Consider the following 23,633-nt stretch of genomic DNA (forward strand, 5'->3'; position numbering starts at 1 on the left):
AGCCAAGATCACATTTATTATAATGCCACATCAATATTTACTGGCCTTAAATGAAAGAGTCAATATAATAAGTAAGCAAAACAAGCAAACTTCTCTTTTTATGCTATCATTACTATTGTGACCATCTAAAGCAGTTGAAATAACGTCGGAGCTGTTTCCTTTTCCACCTGACAGAAAGTGAACAGCTTCCATTTTTGCACACTTATAACTGTATAATTAAATTGTAATGACTAGTCTCTGGTCTTTCCAATTATAGCCCCCGCCTACTGAAATTATAGCCCCCATTATGGTACCATTATCAATCCAAACGCATCAAGCCAAACACAATGGGACTAATGAAGAAAGCAATTAAGTAATCCAAATATTACGGAAATAGGGAAATAGGTGCCGGTTTGGGTTACAATCCCACTAAGGGGGGGGGGGGGGAGGGAGGGTCAAGGAAACCACTGCTGTAATTACATAAAAATGGGATTGTGCCACTGCTGTAATTACACTCCGTTTACATAAAAACGGTATGACACCAGAATTTTTGGTCAGTGGAAACGGAAATAGTTCCAGAATGTCATTAACAAAACTGACATTGTTTGTAATTGTTGGTTGTGTGTTGCCCTGTTACCATGGTTTGGGTCGAGACAAGTGTCCTTTTATTTTGGCTAAGACCATCGAATCCCACTTGCTAGAGGGAGGATGGTACGGGATTAGGTTGTCAACAAACGATAGGTTATCACCCGATGCAGCCAACTGCAGCTTCCAACAATTCTACTTCTACGCTGACCAAGAACAGGGTACCTGAAACCTAATCGAAGGATATTTCGTTTATTTGTGCCCTCCTTGCACTACGTTATGCATACCGCAGTAACAGCTCGTGTCATTACATAGTAAATCATTGTATAAAAATGGTACGTGCATCGGGGGTGCAAATATTATACACGTACCAAGTTGTTGGGGAGGGAGGGAGCAAAAAAATCGTAATTAAAGCCCCTATCTCATAAAAATTGAGAGATTTTAATTACTTTGGCAATGCAGATGGCAATGTACATTTTAACAAAATTCCAACCCTTCAGTCCGAACCCTGACACGTTTCTGAACGTATGGTTTGACCAGTAAATCATTGGTGCAAAGTGCGCTTGAAGACGCAATGATAGCCGCATCCTTTCATTAAAAATCGAGTTTGAAAAGCTTCCAACTTCCTTGTTTCCTAAATATTGGATCGTCCTTTTTACTCGCGTTTTTTTGTTGAAGTGTTTTAGAAACAGGAAACGCCACAGGTAAGAAAATGTGTCCAGTCAACCTGCTGAACAAGTGAAAAAAGGGGAGACAACAGAGAAAGTTTAATTCGTTTTCTGACCGAAGTGGAACTAGTTTGGCAAAATTGTCAAAAAAACTTGATTGAAATCAACAGGTTTTATTTACGCTCGTTTATCAGTTCTTTACATTTATCAGTTTTCTTAATTAATAGCCGCCGTCAGCCTCTCAAACGGCTATTATTTAGGCGCTCTCCTTTACAATTCAATGAATTTGAATTGTATTGGGGCGCTGTCTTTCTTTTTTTAAGATCTGTTCACACATTTTCAAGATTTTTGAAGTCAAATTAGAGTAGTGATTTTGGTCATGCCAAAACAGGAAGTGGAGCAAAAAAGCGACTGGTTTTGCGGCGTGAATGTTTTTCGCTCTAATTTTAAAGCAGAGTGAGAAAACGGCGTTTGAACAAAAATTCGCTTTCTCTCGAGTGGTTTTTCGCATGCGGCAATTTCACTTTGGTTTTTACTGTTTTTTTCGGATCGGGTTTTTCTATTTGTTTTTCCCAATCCATTGATAGTTCATTCCAGATCTAGTTTTTTGTTTAGTAAATGAAAAATCTTTGAATGGTACGTCAAGACTTGTCCAGCTATGTTTTGCTTACAATTCAAAGAATTTGAATTGTATTGGGGCGCTGTGTTTGTTTTTAAAGATGTGTTCACTTATTTTTCAATGACTTTGATCTTTCAAAACGGGATAAACAGGTAAAGCCCAACGGGAATTAAGTTTCATTAGAGGCCCAAAGTGGGTTTTATTAGTCCTTCAAGTGCTTAGGGTGGTGCAGCAGCTGCAATGGCCTTAATTTAAGGTTAAAAGATCATTGTTAGGAGTTTTTGGGCTCAGAATGGTGCAATTTTTCATGTTTTTGTAACTTTTTTTGAGTTTTTTGTTTGATTAGCCGTAGGTTGAAGTTTTCGAAAGTTGAAGAAGGCCTTTTGCGAGACAAAATCTCTTGTTTTGACGATTTTATGAGCTATATGTTTTTGTACTACAAACACAAAAACGCAAAATGATACAAATTTTTGCAATTTTAAGTTTTTTGAAAATTTTTTTGTCATTTTTAGAGCTTTTCAGGTTCAGGGGCCAGGGAATCTCCTTTAAGTTTTGATAATAGCTTAGTTTCTAGTAACAATGGATTGATTTTCAACTTTTTAATGTCTATGGTTTTAGAATTTTTTCACGTTTTCCCAAAATTTTTGTCACTTTGATTTTTTTGCTGTCTCAAGGGCCAGAAAATCTATTCCAAGGGCTGATGAAATTTTGGTGCATGGTTGTTAGTGTCAATAGAATTGTTTCCAACTTTTTAACATTTCGAATTTTAAGAATTTTTTTGATCAAATTCGCAATTTTTTTCAATTTTTTGCAAAATTAAGCATTTTTATTCAATTTTTTTTGCCTCAGTAGCCAGGTAACCTCCTCCATGGTTTGATAGTATTACAGGGTTGCTAGGGGGCAATGGAATGGTTTTCATTGTTGTAATAGAAGGAATATCCTTTTGATAAAATTTGAATTTTCTAAAAATTAGTCTTTTACCTAGTGTGTCAATCTTTGAGACAATGAAATTTTTAGGCTTGGAACACATTTTCATGATTTTTGAAGTGAAATTGGAGTAGTGATTTCGGTCATGCTGAAACAGGAAGCGGAGCGAAAAAGCGAGTGGTTTTGCGACGTGAAATTTTTTTGCTCTAATTTCAAAGTAGAGTGAGAAAACAGTGTTTGAACAAAAACTCGCTTTCTCGCTAGTGGTTTTTTGTTCACATGCGGCAATTTCACTTTGATTTTTACAGATTTTTTTGAGTTTTTGGATTGGTTTTTTTTCTAAATGGTTTTCCCAATCCATTCATAGTCCCTTCTTGGTCTAGTTTACTGTTTAGTCAATGAAAATTCTTTGAATTGTACGTCAGGACCTATCCTGCTATGTTTTTTAGTTCGCTTTACCTTTTGATCACGTTTTTCGTTTCACAAAAGCCACGACTTTCACGGCTGGCTTCTGACTCACCCCACTCACTGTTTCAATTGAATGGTTTTTAAATCCATTCACTCATTGAATTACGCAAGTAAGTGAATGCAGTCAAGGTCAAAAGAGCAAAATAAAAAGAGACGTGATAAACCGATAAAGCCCGGTCATTAGGTCATTGAGAATTAGGTTATCAGAGTTCCTCAGAGTATTTGCTATCTGACATTGGTATTAAGTTGATTAGCTTTCAGTTTAGAAGCTGAATTAAGTATAATTTTAGAATTGAATCGAAAATTCACGCCGTATTAGAACACTTTTTCACACCGAATCTGACATTGGTATTAAGCTTATTAGCTGACATTGGTACCAAGCTTATTAGCTTTCAGTTTAGAAGCTGAAATAAGTACAATTTTAGAATTGAATCGAAAATTCACGCCGTATTAGAACACTTTTTCACACCGAATCTGACATTGGTATTAAGCTTATTAGCTGACATTGGTATCAAGCTTATTAGCTTTCAGTTTAGAAGCTGAAATAAGTACAATTTTAGAATTGAATCGAAAATGCACGCCGTATTAAAACACCTTGTGACACCGAAAAAAAATAGATAAAAATTTGGTCAATTTATCTTTGTTTAAATCCCGATGTGCAACAAGCGCGACAACGGCGCCTATTTTCCTGCAATCTGACGTCTATATTTCTATATTTGACTCTTTTTGAAACGTCCAGTTCGAACCATTGGATGCATTTGTGTCTCGTCTCGGTTTTTTTTTAATAAAAAAATTGTTAGATGTAAGATATTGGTTGAACGATTTCTTGTTTTTTAGTATTTAACTGGGTAGTAGTACACAGATTTAAAAATTCTGAAGAACAGGAGATTTTAAATTGTGTAGGTTTCTTAAGCTTACATGTTGAAATTCTGTTCAGAATTTTTGTTATAAACTTTAAACAAAGAATTGTATTGAAATGTGATGTCTGCTGCGCCTGTCTTCTTCAGAAAAATTGAATAAGGGTTTTTATTTTAAGATTGAATGTCGGTTTTTTGTTTATCTTGTTGGGTAATCCCGTGGAATTCGATAGTTACTGCTCTCCAACTTGAATTGCAGATTGAACGCGACTGTTTTTTATTACTTTTTATTACTTTGCAGATTGAACAGGACTGCTTTTTATTACTGTTTTTATTACTTTGCAGATTAAACACGACTGTTTTTTATTACTGTTTTTAGTACTTTCGCAAAAGTGTGTAAGTTAAATTTCGTTTTATTGCAGGAAAATGTAAATCCTAAAATATGTTTTTCAAATTCACAGTGATATGTGTGTAATCCTTTTTCTTTCATTCTTTCCTCTGTTAACGTCATAAATTCTCTGTAAACTCTAAGTCATCTATAGAATTAAAATTTTCTGATAGGGTAATCATAACTTTTTTACTGAGGGAAAACTCAACCAAAATTATAGAGCGTCATGAGAATTGCGGATCGAGAATTAAATTTTCCTTAACATAGTGACTATGTGAAATTTCTTTGTGTCTATGTGTCGCATAATTACGAGAAATAAATTGAAAAAACAAAATCCATTTGGACAGACATGATCTCACATAGCGAAGAAAAAACGCGACGGGCGAGTATGCTTGAAGTGAACTTAATAAATTGCCGGGTAATTGAACTAAAAGTTATTTTGATTTCAAGCATTTATCATTGTGGTTTCTTTTTCTCTGTTTTCTGTCCAAAACAGGTGTTTATCAGTTTGTTTTGACTTTGGCGGATTTTTTGGCTTTCGAATGAAATGTGAAAACCTTACAATGTTTTTCGCTTCCTAACTTTCAATTCTATCGATTTCATTTTTTTGTGTTAATTTTTCATTTTTGGTGTTAATTTTTCGAGTCAACCTAGAGAAGTTAAGGGCGCTTTATGATAATGAATCTTATGAGTTTTCATTTCTTGTGCCGGTGATTGTTTTTTTTGTGCTGACGTTCCTTGTTTGTTTGACAAGTTTTTTGGACTTCTTCAATGTTCGGGTCATGTTATTACTACCAAATTGATCAAATTTTTAGTTTTAATCTTAAATTTTAAGCTTCGATGTCTTTGTTTTATGTTTATTTTGTTGCGTATTTCCGTGGAATTCGATGGTTAATGCTCTCCAGCTTGAGGAATTGCAGTTTGAACAAGGCTGTTTTCAATTGCTCTTGAACGAAGTTAATAGCAATTTTTGTAAACGTGTGTGTCCTCTTTATGTAAATTTTCAGTTCACAATTTTTCGCTTGGCTTCCCAAGTGACTTTTTCATGCTTTCGTTCTTCATTTGATTGAATCTTTTTTTAAATGTCCAGTTCGAACCATTGGATGCTTTTGTGTCTCGTCTCGGCTTTTTTAAATAAAAAAATTATTGTTAGGTATAAGATATTGGTTGAGCGATTTCTTGTTTTTTAGTATACAGTTGGATAGTAGTACACAGATTTAAAAATTCTAGTGAACAGAAGATTTTAAAATGGTTAAGGTTTTTAAGCTTATATGTTCTAATTCTGTTCTGTATTTTTTTTCTAAACTTTAAACAAAGAATTGTATTGAAATGTGATGTCTGCTGCGCCTGTCTTCTTCAGAAAAATTGAATAAGAGTTTTTATTTCAAGATTGAATGTCGGTTTTTTGTTTATCTTGTTGTATTTCCGTGGAATTTGATAGTTACTGCTCTCCAACTTGAATTGCAGACTGAACACGACAGTTTTTCATTACTGTTTTTTTTACTTTGCAGATTGAACACGACTGTTTTTTTATTACTTTCTCAAAATTGTTTAAGTTAAATTTCGTTTTATTGCAGGAAAATGTAATTCCTACAAGCAGTTTTTAAAATTCACAGTGATATATGTGTAATCCTTTCTCTTTCATTCTTTCCTCTGTTAACGTCATAAATTCTCTGTAAACTCTAAGTCATCTATAGAATTAAAATTTTCTGATAGGGTAATCATAACTTTTTTACTGAGGGAAAACTCAACCTAAATTATAGAGCGCCATGGGAACTGCGGAGCGAGAATTAAATTTTCTTTAACATAGTGACTATGTGAAATTTCGTTGTGACTATGTGTCGCAAAATTACGAGAAATAAATTGAAAAACTAAAATCCATGTGAACAGACATGATCTCACATAGCGAAGAAAAAACGCGACGGGCGAGTATGCTTGAAGTGAACTTAATAAATTGCCGGGTAATTGAACTAAAAGTTATTTTGATTTTAAGCATTTATCATTGTGGTTTCTTTTTCTCTGTTTTCTGTCCAAAACAGGTGTTTATCAGTTTGTTTTGACTTTGGCGGTTTTTTTGGCTTTCGAATGAAATGTGAAAACCTTTCAATGTTTTTCGCTTCCTAACTTTCAATTCTATCGATTTCATTTTTTTGTGTTAATTTTTCATTTTTGGTGTTAATTTTTCGAGTCAACCTAGAGAAGTTAAGGGCGCTTTATGATAATGAATCTTATGAGTTTTCATTTCTTGTGCCGGTGATTGTTTTTTTTGTGCTGACGTTCCTTGATTGTTTGACAAGTTTTTTGGACTTCTTCAATGTTTGGGACATGTTAATACTACCAAATTGATTTCATCTTAGATTTTAAGCTTCAATGTCTTTGTTTTATGTTTATTTTGTTGCGTATTTCCGTGGAATTCGATGTTTAATGCTCTCCAACTTGAGGAATTGCAGATTGAACACGGCTGTTTTTAATTGCTCTTGAACGAGGTTCATAGCAATTATTGTAACTGTGTGTTTTTTTTTGCAATTTTTTCGCTTGACAATTTTTCGCTTGGCTTCCCATGTGACTTTTTCATGCTTTCGTTCTTCATTTTTGATTGATCTCTATAGCTCCGAAGTAAAGCTTGTTGTTAATATAAAATCGGTTGCAGCATGGCAGAGTTATGTGATTCGAAGCGCATTGGTTAGTGGGGGAGGTTGTGGATCGGACTTTTTCTATGTTCGGGACATGTTATTACTACCAGATTGATCAAGTTTTTAGTTGCATTGCTTTAGTTGGTTAATTTTCTAATAGGATAGAGTTATCTCATTCGTCTGTGTTCTAAATGACTCATCTCAATCTCTAACAGATTTTAAGCATAAAAGTTTATGGTAGTTACAGTTAATCTCTGCCGACTCTGCCTGATGAAAGCTGTTAAATATTTTTTGCAGCCTTCATTATGTAGCATCCGCAAGTTTCATTCAAACCGTGACTGTCATTTTTTTGCAGAATTTCAAAGTGAGGTGTGTTTTGAAAATTTTTTCTCTTAGGTTGACTAAACAACTCTATTGTGGCTTTTTTTTCTTTTTTTATTATTTTAGCTAGAGAACGCAAGTCCGTGGGCTAATTTTGCGGTAAGTCAAATAAAATATAATTTTAAAATAATTATTAATATTGGGTTTATGTAATGGATAATGAAAATATATAGTAGTTGATCTTAAAATGATCAAACAAAGACTAAATTTTGAATAATGTGCGACAAGTTCTCTGATGAAAAAATGTTTTGACATAGTTCATTTTTCACTTGTTTGTGGTTTTAATAGGTTTTTCTACTAATTTGAGAAATGGAATTTTATAATTTTTGTGCTTCAATACTAATACAAAAAAACAAAGAAATTCACATCAAGGTTGCTGGATGTATCTAAGTGTTCTGAGGTCCTCTAAAGGTCTCCAATTGAATTTTTTCTGTGAACGATGAAGGTTGTTAGCTACAAGGAGCTTCAACTCTCAAATTTTTTTTACTTTATATAAGAAAGTATGCCACATATTACCTACAGTTTAGCAAGATGGTAAGGAGGTTTAAATTGCGATAACTTGTTTCGAGTGCTAAAGTTCAGCGTCGATCGCAGTTGCAGTTCTACAGGTTTCTAGTAACAATTTTGGGGTTTGATATGCTATATTTGCCTAGTTATAAAGTCACATTTGGGCTGAACCGTTAGCGTAGAATGTACACAAACTAACTTTTTTAGAGCTAACTTAAGAAATAAGAAAACAATTTTAGGTTTTAGCTAATTTAATTTTGATGTTCAGTGGTTTTTGGATCGGTTCATGAACATCAATTCTTGGTCAGCAACCAGAAAAAGATTCAGGCACAAATGATTTCCGCTGAATGTAAACACATATGAGGGAATAGATAGGGTCGAAAAGTTTACCAGTTTACCATTAAATTATTTAAAATTAAGCGGACTCGAGATACACAAAATCTGCCAAATCTCAAGCCCTGGATAGACTAAGGTTTCGGCCTTAATTCAGCGACTGTTTGTATTCATTGTTTCTCAATTCAAAAATTTTTTGAAAGAAGCAGTTCACCAAAAAAAATTGTGATACCGATTGGAAATACGTAAGTATGTACATTGGGACTCGACTGTTATTTGAATATACGCCAATTGTGGTGTTGCTGACGCAATTGCGTGTAAGAGTAAATGAAAGAGCATATCACTTGTGCGTTCGCACAGATTGTTGCAACTGGGAAATAGACTAATGGTTAGGACCTAGTGTCATTAATCTAGAGGTTGTGGTTCCAATCCCGGTGTGACCAAATCTCTTTTTTTGATATAGATGTAATCCAGAGGTCAAATTAAAAGCATTTTTGACCTATTCTGACCTTGAAAAGAGCATCAATTACGTTTGGCCGACAACCTTGCTAGTTGTCTGATGTAAATCTTACGTACGTTATGAGTGTTGAGTCTTATACGTTTAGTCTTATACATTGATGCTTATACGTTTTGAAATACAAAATTTCCTGTGCCGAAACAGGATTTTGCTTGCTATATCGACTTTGTATCGATACATTGCTGATCTCAAGAAATTAAGTCTTGAATTCTTATTAGTTTTTTTTTTTAATAAAGACTTCGATTATTGATCCTTTTTGAAATTTATCGCAACGAGAGCGGACATTTTGGTCCACCGAGAGAAAAAATCAGGGAGCACAACAACAACTGGACTTGTGAACATTTGTGAAGTGTCGGCTTCCCAGCCCAAAAAGTGAGAGAGGTGGTTTCAGTCATCATTTTTAAATGCAAATTGGGTGACTGGAACATCCTGACGTGGTCTTCAGGGCAGTGCAACCGAGCATCACAAAAACTGCAAGACCGAGACAATTTGGGTTAGAAAAAGACGGGTTTCACCAGAAAAGGCGAATGTGACCGAAAATTGACGAAAAACTCGTAAAAACTTAAAAAAACTGGTTATATTCGAAAAAAATTAAACTCATAATTAAACTCAGTAACTGATAAATTGATATTGGTCGAACGTAATGAAGGTGTAGGAACTTGAAAAACCAGCTTTCAAAAAAAATTCGATAAATTTATCGAATTTTTTTGCTAATTTTAGGTCAAAAATTTGAAAAATCAAAAATTTGGTCAAATTTTTGATAAACTGGTAAATTATTGTGCAGTATAGTTGGGGTAACAGTATAATACAGTTATTCAACAAAAAATTAGAATTTTGACCAAATTTTTGAAAATTGTTGATTTCACCGATTTTTGAGAAAAAATCTCAAAAAAACATAAAAAAACCAAGAAAGGTTCGTAGTTTTTTGTCCCGATACGGTAAATACACGTTGATGTGAGCTTATGGTATTCATTTTGGGTGCTAGTTCGTTGTTCCACGCGATCAATAGTCTACCAAAAGGCACCCAAAATTGGTATAAAAGCACTGTATTTTCACTTCCGGGATTAAGCTTGAATCCTTTTGCTGTTAACGAAAGAAAAACGGTAAAATATCAGTTGGATAACGTCTTCCGGCACAAAACTGATGTCATAATCTGGCACGACGCTATAAACAATTCGTTGACTTCTCACCGAACAAATAATTTTCGAGCACTAGCGTTTTCCGAACTTTTTAAAGTGCTAGAAAGTTACCAAACTCGTTTGAAAGCTATAGTTTATTGCCCACGAAACGGAGCACCAAATATCTTTGGTTTTCTTAAGCAAACAGACGTTTTGACTATCCATGTATTGATTGACCTAGTGTCAAAGCGGAAACAGAAAGATCCAAAATTAGTAAAAGAGTACTATCAATTGCACCAGAAAGTTCATTTGGAATTTAAATCGTTAACATTAATTTTAACGCATCAGAAATCACTTCGCCGTTTGCTTAAGAAAACTCGTCATAGCAAACTCAATAAACGACGCCGTAGAGCCAAAAAGAATAAGAAACTCGCCGCTGAAGCGGCGTTAACTTCGAGTCTCCACTGAGTCCTATTTCTTTCCGGCTCGGTGACCTCAGTTTAACTACAGGGGTTATAGAGCTTGTTAGTTGTAGGACTCAGTCGCTACGTCGTGTCCCGCTTTCGTTGCGTGGTTATTGTAGTGTCGTTCGATTGGCACCACTCACTTTGTCAAGGTTTTCAGTAATCGCATCCGCCGCTCCACCGTTTTTCCCGTTTCGTCGCTCGCTCGCTGCGTGACCGTTTCCGCTCCTCCTTTTGCGCGCGAATATTATATTCCTATTACGCTTTGGGGTTTTGCTCTCTGAATCTCAAAAGATTATGTGTTCTGTGTCCCCAGTGTAAACTACAGGGGTTATAGAAACTATAGTAATTGAGACTGGGTCATTCTCCCCTCCCAATCTCCCGTTCCTCGAGTTACGCCCCACCTTCTATTTCCTCTGTCGCGAGAATTGTCCAATTATTGATCACTTTGTTCTATCTAATTTGTTCTATCTCCCATATTGTTCTATCTCCTAAATTGTTGTCCTAAAATAACAATTTTGCAGACCAAGTTAAATATTGTTTCATCTTTCCTTTCTGTTTGTACACCAAATCTGTAAGTTAATCTATTGTTGTATTCTACCTCCCATTATGTCAAATCCCTTTACAAGCAAAGTTTCTAACGTGTATGATGCAATGGCCAAGATTGAGAAAGAGTTGTGCAAACTTTTCGAAAGCATTGACGACGCTATCCATGAAAAGGCGAGGCGAGTGAGAGTAGAAAGTTTGGTTACCAAATGCAAAGACCTGCTCGAAACTTTTATAGCAAAAAATGATAACCTGATAGGCCTTGCAGCTAAGACTGAACAAGCAGAGAAACTGCAGTCAGAATTAGAAGAATGGCGGGCAGTTGTGAATAAAAGACACGATGAGTATATGGAAAATGCCCGAGACTATATAGACTCCATTCAGGGCAACGAAAATTCAAAAAAGAGCTCTCAAAGATCCCAGAAATCCTTGTCTGCTAGTACCTTTTCGAAGGCTTCAACGGCTCGCAGGAAAGACTTTATAATAGCAAAAATTAGACGAGAAGAAGTGGAGGAAGAAAACAAAGCGGCTGCTCGAATAGCTGAAAGAGAGTATGAAATTGAGATGGCAGATAGAGAACGTGAAATGGCTGAGAGAAGGCATGAGAGAGAATTGTTTTCTAAGAAACGTCAAATAGACCTCGAGAAAATGCATGAAGAAAATCGAAAACGTCTCATTGAAGCTAAAATGCAGGAAATCAACTTAATGGACGATGAATCTTTGCTTTTAGAGACCGCCACTAATAGTTCCTCAAAACATGGCAGTATCTACTCAACAAAGAGCGAAAATCACGTCAAAGATTGGGTTGAGTCAGTTGGTAGCCAAAAAACAGCCATCTTGACGTGCAAACGGAAAAAATCCAGGGCTTGTTTCGATCAAGCTATTTCTTCCGCGGCAGCAGATGCACAAAATAGTAACTCTATTGTCCAAGAACAGGGTAATACTGCCCAGAATCATATTTTTAAGAACCATCGATCAGAAATGAACGATCAAAACCAACAGCATTTACCACAATTGATTTCTCAACCGTCAGTTCTGATTGGAAATGATGATCTTATCCAGCAAATCAATCAAGGCAGCAAAGAGCCTGAACTCAATAATCCGATCTCCGAAGTAAACAATCATAACGAAGGCCTGCCGAACAATACGCTGCAGTTCTGGCAGTCTCTTGCTGATCAAGAATCTCTCTTGCTGATCAAGAATCTGCTTACTACCGTGGTTTGTTTTTTCAAACAAATCAACCTAGCTTGTCTCTGAAAGGCAATGCATACGCGAACCAGCCACAAAACACCGGAAATTTACAAACTTCATCTCCAGCTCATGATTTTTTGACAGCAGCATACACCCCTCAACATAATCAGGATAATGCTTTCCCGGCCGACGCTCAACTCAACCACTTGGCAGCGCAATTAGAAGCAAATTTGCCTGCAGCTTCGGCAAGCCCACTCCACCACCAGGCTTTATCAATACCACACAGTCACTACAGGCCTAACTTGAATACATGGACCCTCGCTAATGTTCCATTAAACACCAAAGCAAATGCTTTCCCGATCGCTCCGCAGAGGTCTAATATTAATGTCACGGCAAGCGTACCTGTTTCAGTAGGCACCGTAGGTGGTACAACGTACTACCATAATCCAATTTCCAGTGCAATAGTAGATAACCAGACGTTGCAAACAGCACCACTCCTACCGGGATATCCACCCGTTTCCTCATCGCTGCCTTACTCTCGAAATCCACTACCCATGCAACATCCTTGTTTGCCGCACTCTTCAACATCTCAACAAGTAACAGTAAAAGGTCTTGCCGAGTTACTTAGCTTCAGCAAGAGAGATCCCCTACCCGAGTGGAAACTTTCCCAATACAACGTCGACCCCCTTCAATGGCACGAATGGTACGGCCATTTTAGTAGTGCGATTGATTCGCAGACATTGAGTGATGACGTTAAGCTAACCTACCTGAAAACATTGGTAACAGGGAAAGCAAAGGCTGCAATTGCGGAATTTGCTTATTGTGGGTCAATGTATAGAGATGCATTGAAAATGCTTGAGCGTAATTTCGGACAGCCACAGGCAGTGGTAACTGCGCATCTTGATAAATTGTCAAGCTATCCACCAGTAAAAATGCACAACTCAGACAGTATAATCAGCTTTGCTACTGTAGTCTCAAGTCTCGTTGGCGTATTCAGGTCATTGTCATATGACACAGATCTTTGTAGCTTGTCCCTCTCAAACCAAGCAGTTCAAAAGCTTCCACCAAATTTAAAAGAATTTTGGTCAATGCACACCGTGAAGAAAGAGTGGTTGAGGCCAACCATGTTAGATTTTAACGATTGGCTGGAAGAGAAAGCAGAAGCTCATGAGCGCATGAAAGCAATCTCTTTCAAGGGAAAAAACGAGGATAATGGTAACATGAGTGTAACAAAAACAAAATTCTCCTCAAAAGTTTTTACTGCTAATTCAAATGCAAAACAACATATCTCCAGTAAAGCTTCCCAGAGTGCAAAAAAAGATCAATTGCCCTGCGCCATTTGCAAATGTCAACATCCCATTTGGCGATGTCAATCTTTCAAGGAAAAGACCCCTACGCAGCGTGCTAAGATTGCTGCAGAAAACCAACTTTGTTTCTCGTGCTTGAACGGCAAGCACTCATTCCGAACATGTCCACGTCAACAAAAATGCACTATTGAGGGCTGTCGAAGCACTCATAACACATTACTTCACGGGGCAGAACGCGTTTTTCCCGTAAGCACTGAGAAGAAAAGCAACGTTGCCACGCTGACTAAAGTAAACTCCACAAAAACGTCATCAAATACAGTTGAAAATGCAAAATCTATGGGAACGGCTAGTTCCTCGGGACTCACTTCAATAACTGATGTAAAAGGGCTTCTTCAGGTTCTTGAAGTCGATCTTTTAAGTCCTTCAGATGTACGCACTAGAGCACTTGTTCTCTGTGACACAGCTTGTAGTCACTCTTGGATATCCAGTGAGCTCGCTAGTTGTCTCCAATTGAAGGGTTCCCCATTAAAGCTGACCGTGAATGGCATAAATACTCAAGAAACTGTAACAACGGAATCTGTACAGGTTACTGTCCAACCAATAGGCGAAAACACTTGCTCTCCGTTTGATCTACTCCCTTATGTAAAAACAAATTTACGAGTAGGTTCCGACATTATTGATAATACTGCCATTCAAGAAAATCATCCTCACTTAAGCGTGTTACAGAACCAGGCGTATGACTACGCAAACGTCGAGTTGTTACTAGGCCAAGACGCTTACCACGCCATCCGCCCGATCGAGTATTTTGAAACCGAATCAAAATCCTCACCCGTTGCCGTTCGCTTACCGTTGGGATGGGTATTAAGCGGTCCGGTGCCATCTTCATCTGGTCTGATTTCTACTTGTTTTAAGGCAGTAGCTAAACAGGATTCCGAGTTAGCATCCCAAATAAAATCCTAGTTTGACATGGAGTCATATGGGTCTGTCAAGCAGGTCGATCCCCGTTCAGCATCTGACCATCGAGCAACTGCGATCCTCGAACAATCCACCGTACACCATGAGGGCCGATATCATGTAGGCATGCTTTGGTCTTCAGACGAAGTAAAACTCCCCAACATTTTTTTTTCAGCAATGGTGCAGTTCAAATCATTGGAAAAGAGATTAAGTAAAGATCCCGTTTTGTACAAGCTTTATGCACAGACAATTCAAGACGAACTCGATAAAGGATATGTTATCAAAGTGGAAAACCGAGACGACAAGCACTGCGCCGGAAGAGAATGGTACCTACCTCATCACCCGGTTGTAAACCCTAACAAGCCTGAAAAAGTTCTTAGGGTGTTGAATGGTGCGTCAAAGTTTCGGGGTATATCTTTGAATAGTGTATTACTCACCGGTCCAGATCTGTTGCAGGGACTGATCCACACTCTGATGCGCTTTCGTCAGCATCAATTCGCTGTTTCCGCTGATATTGAGGGTATGTTCTTACAAGTAGGTGTTTAGCCAGTGGAACAGTTGGTTTTGCATTTCCTTTGGCGGGAAGATCCCTCAAGGAACATTGAGGTATACCAGTACACAAGACACAAATTCGGCGCGAAAGATTCACCAACTTGCGCTAATTATACGTTATTGCGTACCGCGAGAGACAATAATTCAGATTTTCCCGAGGCGGCGCAAGCCGTTAGCCAGAAATTTTATATGGATGATTACCTTGACTTAATGGAGTCTTCCATCATAGTACAAAAAATATCGCGCGATTTGATCGAACTACTGAACAGGGGAGGTTTCAAGTTGACTAAGTTCATCAGCAATGTCCCTGGCCTCCTCGAAGAGCTGGAGGACAAATCAGTTGAACAGGCTCCAAAAGAAATAGGCGCATCAAAAGAGGAGTCATCATCTCACGTTCTAGGTTTGAAGTGAGATCATGTAAATGACACACTAGTTTTAAGCCGCGGAACAATATGTGATGCCTAGAAAGCTGTTACACAAAGGCTGGTTTTGAGTCTTGTATCAAAAATATTTGACCCAATTGGTCTTGTTTCCCCTTTTTTTGTGAAAGCGCGGCTCCTCTTCAAAGATGTCTGGCGACTTCACGGTCAGAGCTGGGATGATGTACTCCCAAAGGAAATGATTGAGCGTTTCGAGTCCTGGATCTCAGAATTACCAAAACTTGGGCTAATGAAAATACCTAGGAGCTACTTCTCCGGTTCGTTCGAGCAGTTGGAAGTACATGACAGTTCACAGGAGGTGTTCAGCGCAGTTGCGTTTTTGCGTGCTCTCGTGTATTCTTCAGACCACAGAAAAAGAACAGAACTAGCCTTCGTCATTGGAAAGGCACGTGTAGCTCCAATGAAAGTGCTCACTGTTCCTAAACTCGAACTCTAACCGGCTTTGCTGGCATCCCGCCTCAGAGGAGAGATATGCGAGATGCTCACCATTCAGATTCAACGCACGTTTATGTGGACAGACAGTACCACAGTCCTTCAATGGTTGAATTCCCTAGAGAAACAGCCTATATTTGTCGCGAATCGTGTCTCCGAGATTCTAGAGGGAACAACAGTCGATCAATGGCATCACGTGGCAACGAAGAACAACCCGGCTGAGGCCGGCACGAGGGGGTTGTCCTCGGAGGCGTTGCAGAACAGCGCTTGGTTACGTGGTCCTGATTTTCTTCGTACATCTGACTTTCCGTTTCGCCCGGACACCGAAGTGGTGTCAAACATCAAGTTGAAGCGTCAAGCAGCTGATCCCAACCCTTTGGGCAACTGTTCAGCCCTACAGTCCAACTCTTTAAATTCTGATTTCAGCATTCATCTGCGCAAATACAGTTCGTATCCAAAATTTCTTCGAATCGTTGCGTATGTCCTACCTATTCTTCCACGGCACGCCACCTACCGATCTGTAGATGGAAAAATAGTAGAACCCGAGGAAATTACCGCAGCAGAAAAGAAACGGCAGCTTTTTACACAAGCAGAGTCTTTCCCCATTGAGCTTATGCAACTCCGCAGTTCAAAGAAAATCAGTAAAAGAAGCCCTATTGCTGCTTATTCGCCGTTTGTCGGGCTTGGTGGCCTGCTCCGTTCTAGTGGCCGAATTAAGCGCTTCACTAACCTTGAGCAATTTGAAGCACCCATAATCCTCGACGGTCGACATCCACTGGTTTACGCTTTCTTACGCCATATGCACCTCAAAAATCATCATGAAGGTAACGATTATCTTCGCGCACTTGTCCAACAGCAGTATGCTGTTCTGAAGCTTCGTTCTATCCTCCGTTCGATTCGTTTTCATTGTGTCCTTTGCAGAAAACGAAGCACTGAGCCTGTTCAACCTATGATGGCTGATCTTCCGTCCGAACGTCTTGCCTTCCAGTGTCCGCCCTTTACGAATCTCGGTCTTGACTACTTTCGTCCGTTTCACGTCACGATCCGTCGCTCCTCTGAGAAAAGTTGGAGTTTCCTGCTCACCTGTCTCACGACCTGAGCCGTTCATGTTGAGATTGCACATTCGATGGATACAAATTCGTGTGTTATGGGTATTGAACGCTTCATTGCTCGTCGTGGAATGCCGTTGGTCATTTGTTCCGACAACGGCACTAACTTTGTTGGTACAGAGAAAGAACTGTTGCTATGTTTTCTAAACTTCGACAAACAGAAAATGGCTTCAGAGCTGGCACAAAAGGGAGTCAAGTGGAAGTTTAATCCACCTGCTGCACCGCACCACGGAGGTGTTTGGGAAGGGCTTGTGCGAACAGTTTACGCAATCCTTGGCAATCGTCGGCTTACGGACGAAATACTCCTCACTACTTTCTGTCTAGTGGAACAGTCACTAAACAACCGCTCATTGACTTCCGTAAGTTCCGATGCCGACAATATAGATGCATTAACGCCAAATCGTTTTCTTTTGGGGAATCGCAGTACTTGCCTTCCTTCACTCACCCCTGTCGATGACTTCAATCACCGAAAGCGATACGCCAGAGCGCAAGCGTACGCTAATGCTATTTGGAAAAGATGGTTAAAAGAATATCTCCCCCCATTGAATCGTCGTTGTAAATGGAAGACTCCTTCCGATGAAATCTTGAAAACCGGTGGCCTAGTTTGGATTTTCGATAGCGACAGCCCAAGAGGCTATTATCTACTGGCCCGTATTTTGAGTCTACGTTATGGTAACGACGTCATCGCACGGTCCGCTCAAGTTCAAACAAATTCGGCTCATTGATTTGCCCTATTGTTAATTTGATACCAGTTTTCGAATCATCAGTTTTGGGGCCTGAAGATGTTGCTGACGCAATTGCGTGTAAGCGTAAATGAAAGAGCATATTACTTGTGCGTTCGCACAGATATTTGCAACTGGGAAATAGCCTAATGGTTAGGACATAGGGCCCTTAATCTAGAGGTTGCGGTTCGAATCCCGGTGGGACCAAATATCTTTTTTTTATATAGATGTAATCCAGAGGCCAAATTAAAAGCTTTTTTGACCTATTCCGACCTTGAAATGAGCATCAATTACGTTTGGCCGACAACCTTGCTAGTTGTCTGATGTAAATCTTACGTACGTTATGAGTGTTGAGTCTTATACGTTTAGTCTTATTCATTGATGCTTATAAGTTGTGAAATACAACATTTCCTGTGCCGAAACAGGATTTTGCTTGCTATATCGACTTTTTACCGATACATTGCTGATCTCAAGAAATTAAGTCTTGAATTCTTATTAGTTTTTTTTTTATAAAGACTTCGATTATTGATCCTTTTTGAAAGATATCGCAACGAGAGCGGACATGTGGATTTCCATTTTTTGGAGCTACAATAATTGTCATTGGGCTAAATGCCCTTAACTGAGTTAAGAGCAATGGATATGTAAAATTTTGGACTTGTAATTTTTGTTTTTGCCCAAGTTGAATTAATTTTAGATCTTAAATATAAAATTCAACTGAAACGTTTACAGGAACTTATTTCATCCCAACGTGAACAAATTACTTGACGTCATAACTTCGCCTGAACAATATAATGCGTGTTTTACACTAATAACTGTCTGCGTAGTCTGTTAAAAAGTGATTTAGTTCAATACAATAAAAACATAACGTTAAAAGGATTTAAAATGGTTAATTATGGATGGTCATTTACCCAATGCCATTTTACCCAATGTCATTTTACCCAATACCAACTTACCCAATGCTCTTTGATCTTTTCGTTCAATTATCCGATTACAAATTAGCAATCGCTATTAGAAAGGATGATTTAAAATATTTGTAGAAAATATAATCCCATGTTCGGTTGTGATAGTTTCATATCAAGTCCCACAGGCCATTTAGTTATATAATCGACTGATCCCATGTTTGGTTGTGATAGTTTCATATCAAGTCCCACGGGCCATTTATTTTATAGTCGGCTAAATAGTCGTTCTGGTTAATTTAGCAATGGGGTAAATTGGGTAAGTTGGCATTGGGTAAAATGGCATTGGGTAAAATGGCAGGTTGGGTAAAATGGCATTGGGTATAATGGCATTGGGTAAAATGGAATTGGGTAAATTGTCCTGACACCAATTTAACCATTGAACCGATTCTTTCGGAAATCGAACCGGAAAAATTCCGGTTAAAATATTCCTGAAAAATGAACCGTTTCTTATTGCAGCAACTCATATTCAATGGAACGAGACAACCTGCAACGCCCGAGACTGCAACAGTATCAGCGTTGACCTCCACAAGAGCAATGAATTTTCAAATAGAGGTGAACTGTCCGTGGACTTCTACAATTTAGGGAAGAACTTCGGAGGTCCTAATTTTCACGTTCTACACCTGAACGAGCATTTCATGATGTACTATTTCTGCATCAATGGATTAGGACGACCCAGGACTGAGAATGCGTGGATTCTTTCACGTCTGCAGGCAAATAGTTTTCGTGTCTCATAATGGATCATTTCGACAATCACGTCCCCTATACTAGCTAGTGCAGAATTTACTCCCCTTTTAAACTATGCATGATGTTGTATTACAAAACAAGGAGGCTCGCTAATGTGCGTTCGCACATAAAGTTGCGACCCCGCTCATCACATTTTTGGCATGATTGTCTATCAAATGAGGAACAGATAAAATATTCCAAAAATTAAAGGTTCTTTCAAAAAAATTTGTGTATGGACGAGAAAATCGCCTCCAACGCAAATAAACCGGTGGAGTAGAAAATGCCGCATTAGATTGGTGCGTTCTGCCATGATTAAGAAAGCAAGGGTAGACGAAATACAATATCAAACAACAACAACTAACATTAAATACATCCAAAACTTTATGTCCATTAAAAAAAACTTTATAACAAAATCAAGATAGCGTCAGATGAAACTGAAACTAAACAAAATCAACTGTACTATTACGGACCAGTCCATAATGAGGCTCGGTGACAATTAGACAAAAGAACAAATTAGCAAAGTTAAAACAAAATTCGCTTCTATTTTTTAAAAACAATAAATTTCAAAAATAATGAAAACCATTAGATATCAACTGAAAACATCCAAATGTTTAACAATCACCTATGCTTCTAATGCCTCTATAGGAAGGCATTAAGAATTGTCTTTGTTTATTTTTTTATGAGTTTAAAAAAAGAACAACAAATAGAGTTTACTTTTTTTACGAAAAACCAGTGTCGAAGCCAGTAAAATAACGAATTCTTTAATAACATTAGATTTTGTACACTTCCCTTGACAACAATATTGTCTTATGTGGCCTGGAATTAACGAGATTAGACAAATAGACAAAAAAGTACAATAATGCGAAGTTGAAGTGTTTTTAATTTTTTGAAAACAATTGTTTTCAAAGTAATGAAAGCCATCATCTATCATTTCAAATCAGAGTTTAGGCTCATTTATTCTATCTTTAAAACCAATGAGACCTGACATTATCCAAGAAATTTCATATGACTAAAAAGTAAAAGTAAGAACGATAGTTGGAGCCAAATGAAAAAAAATTTTTCAAAAAGGGGTGTCGAAGCCGTTAAAACCATAATCTATGCCTCTAAAGACTTTTATATGTTCTATTGTTCCTTGTTTTTAACGCCGAAAATGTAATATGACGCCGAAACTGTCAATATTGTTGATAATGTGATAAAGCGAGAAAAAAACGTAAAAAATCGGCCAATGCCTGAAAATCAAAAAAGAAATTGTAAAATATAGTATCAAAGCCAGAAAACCATAATATAACGCGTAAAACCATAAAAAATATTAAATTTTAAATCAATAGAAGAAATAGGAAGAAGAGGCATTATTTCTCTGCTGACAAAGCTACAACTGAACCAAATAAAAAGAAAAATAGTGCCAAAGTTCAACAAGCCCTTGTTCATTTAAAAATCAAACAATTTTAAGGCAAAACGACCATAATTGTTCAAGTAAAGAAACTAGATACATTGGTTTGGAAAAATTTTGGAAACCATTTGGAACTAACAGCAGTGAGCTTTGATTTGATTTGTTCTGCTCTTTAATTAACTAAGAAATGATCGAATTTTTTTTTTAAAAAAGCGACTGACTATATTCGGAATCATTTTTCGGTTGCAACAGTGCAAGATTGGACCGAAACTAACCTTGCTATTGCTGCTCGTCCATTAAGAATCTTCATTTGTTTCTGTTGTTATATATCTAGATGATTTGTTGGTAAAAAGATCAAAAATAAATGCTGCGTTTTTGATAATCATAGAGTAAAGTTAGCAAAAACCAGCTAAAGTTTCATGCCAGACTACTCCCAATAAAAGAGGAAGTAAGAATAGCTCCATTTTTAGGCAAATTTAATCAAAGTGGACTAAAGATGAATATTTCGGGCAATTTTTGAAGAATTAGGGTGAATTTTGAAATATTTAGCATAAATTTCAGCAAAAGAAATTAAATCAAAATCGTCAAAAATACTTTTTTTGTCTTTTAAAATAAAATCAACAGTACTATTTTTAACAATTTTTACAAATTTTAGTCAAATTGACGAAGTTTTAGGCAAATTAAAAATAAGGCAAATCTGTCTAAAATTCACAAAAATTTAAACCTCGATAACTCACTCTAGAAAACCAAATTTAAAGAAATCTTTTAGTTCCATATTCTACACTGGACGGGCTTTTTATGAACAAGCTACTGTTGATGCAGACTGAATATATCGATCGGTTAAAATTGTCGGAACAAAAAAAACCCATTTGAGTATATAATTCCTCCCCCCTTAAGAGGGTCGGAACAATTATCAAGATTTTCTTAATGAATACTGTTCAAGTTTTGGTTGGTCAATAAATTGCTCACCTAAATTCCATTCAAAAATGGTCTCCCTTTTTGCACCGGGGGGGGGGGGGGGGGGGTGCGCGATTGTTGAAAAAGTCCCTCATTATTTAAAATTTTAAATTTTTTAACAATTACCCTGACTTGGTTAATGTTTACGATAGGTTCTTGTCTTTCATGTAAAGCAAAATCAAAAATCAAAGTTTTCAGCTCCCAAATTATTACAAAAAACAAACCAATGAATATTGTCATCATTTTCGATCCAAAATTGTGACATTTCTGCCAATTTCTTATGATAGTTGCCATAAACATAAGAAGTAAAGTCAAACATTTCAACTTCAGAAACCGAAAACAGCCGTCAATGTTTTCCATATTGAGGCTATATAATAGTTTTAAAAAATGTTTTATGCCGATGGCCGGCTGGCAGACTGTCCGTAAAACCCGTTTTTAGCTTTGAAACAGTCAAATCAGAAAGCCAAGTTCCCGTTTCTGAAAGTTGTCATGTCAACTTATTTTGACTTGAACAATTTTTGTCTACAATAGTTTAGCAAATAGGCTTAGTTTTGCTCTTTTGTGTGTAGTATTTAGTATTTATTTGGAAAGAATTTGCTTCAGCCTATGAAACGAACTTGGCTTGTTTATGAAAAAGAATTTGGCTTGACCCATTTTTGTATAAAACAAAAAGTTAGGCTACGACCAGGGACGAATTTGCCTGGGCTTGAACCAGGGTCATCGACAATGTTACGGTAAGCCAATTTTGACCCCCCTGAAGTTAATGATTGTTTTCAAAAACGAGGCTTAAAACCAGCAAAGGTTTTTTCAAATTGTCGTCGGTATGTGTGAACGCTAACCGCCAACAATTTACAAAAACCTTTGCCTGTTATAAGCCTCGTTTTTGAAAACAATCAACTCTCGCCATTTCGCTTTATGTTTAAATACCCAAACTTGCACTCTAGCATTTGAAAATAAGCGAAATAACGATAACGTGAGTTTCGACGTTGTTCTAAAACTTTGTTTATTGGTTTACCAATTTCTAAGCATTTTTGCTGTTTGCAGTTTCCAAACAAACACAAGTTGAGGTCGGTTGAATATCAACTTCAGTCGTATGGACTGGATTTGAACCTGGAGGACGTGAACCAAGATGGCTGTCCCAATTTGCTACCCTACACTCCACAGACAGGACGCAGTTTGTTGAGCGACGGAAGAAGGGAATACAATATGAATAGATTCTATAGGTGTATTTACATGGCTAAAAGCGCCTCTGAAAAAATGAACTGCCACCGATTGTATCTAGTTTGAATTTGAATTTGATAGCCGTACGTACACGAAAATATATAGTGGCAGTCAATTGGACAAGTTACGCAAAACTCGAAATTGTTGAATTTAACTCGATGATGTTACTTTAAATAGCTGTTTTTCTTCTGATTCCAAACGTAGATGCAGAAATTATATAACCCAATGGTTAAATATTTAGATGCTACCAAATAATTTTAATGCACTCATTTTTAATAGCCGCACAGCGATAGCTGGGGCTATTATTGGCCTTCTCTTGGTTTTTTTACAACTCAAAAAATTTGAATTTTATTGGGGCGCTGTCTTTTTTACGACTCGAAGAGGAGTATTGGAGAAGTCCTTTTTTTAAATCAATTTTATTAGAGTGAATTTTGAAGCGGGAAATGAAACACGTGAAAAAATTTGGAGTGATGTTGTTGCTGAACAAAATGAAGAGTGGAGGGAAAAGAGAGTGTTTTTGTTCATATCGCTGTTTTCTAGAGAGCGAGAAATTGAGGTGTGAAAAAAAAAATTCTGTAAGCGAGCGAAATTTTTTGTTCACGTGCGGCATTTTAAAGCAGTTTTTTTCTCATTTTTTTTTGGTTAAGAGGTTTGGTTATGATTTGCTTTTAGTTTTAGGCTGAGTT

At 37.3% G+C, this 23,633-nt stretch overlaps 1 protein-coding gene across 2 annotated transcripts; it reads left to right on the forward strand.

Annotated features, from left to right (window-relative positions):
* The first annotated feature begins 15 nt into the window (after window positions 1–15).
* LOC142351725 (uncharacterized) lies at window positions 16–23,207 on the forward strand. 2 transcript variants are annotated; one of them, XM_075403873.1, is made up of 4 exons: window positions 16–144; window positions 559–785; window positions 19,113–19,366; window positions 22,771–23,207. In XM_075403873.1, exons 2-4 carry the CDS (start codon window positions 560–562, stop codon window positions 23,011–23,013), a joined length of 723 nt encoding a protein of 240 aa, XP_075259988.1. In that variant the 5' UTR covers window positions 16–144; window position 559; the 3' UTR covers window positions 23,014–23,207. The 2 variants fall into 2 exon arrangements, with proteins under 2 accessions (XP_075259988.1, XP_075259996.1); XM_075403881.1 differs by having other exon boundaries at window positions 85–144; window positions 553–785.
* The last annotated feature ends 426 nt before the right edge of the window (window positions 23,208–23,633 follow it).

The sequence above is a fragment of the Convolutriloba macropyga genome, chromosome 1, assembly GCF_964194025.1.
Source record: "Convolutriloba macropyga chromosome 1, txConMacr16.3, whole genome shotgun sequence".
NCBI lineage: Eukaryota > Metazoa > Xenacoelomorpha > Acoela > Convolutidae > Convolutriloba > Convolutriloba macropyga.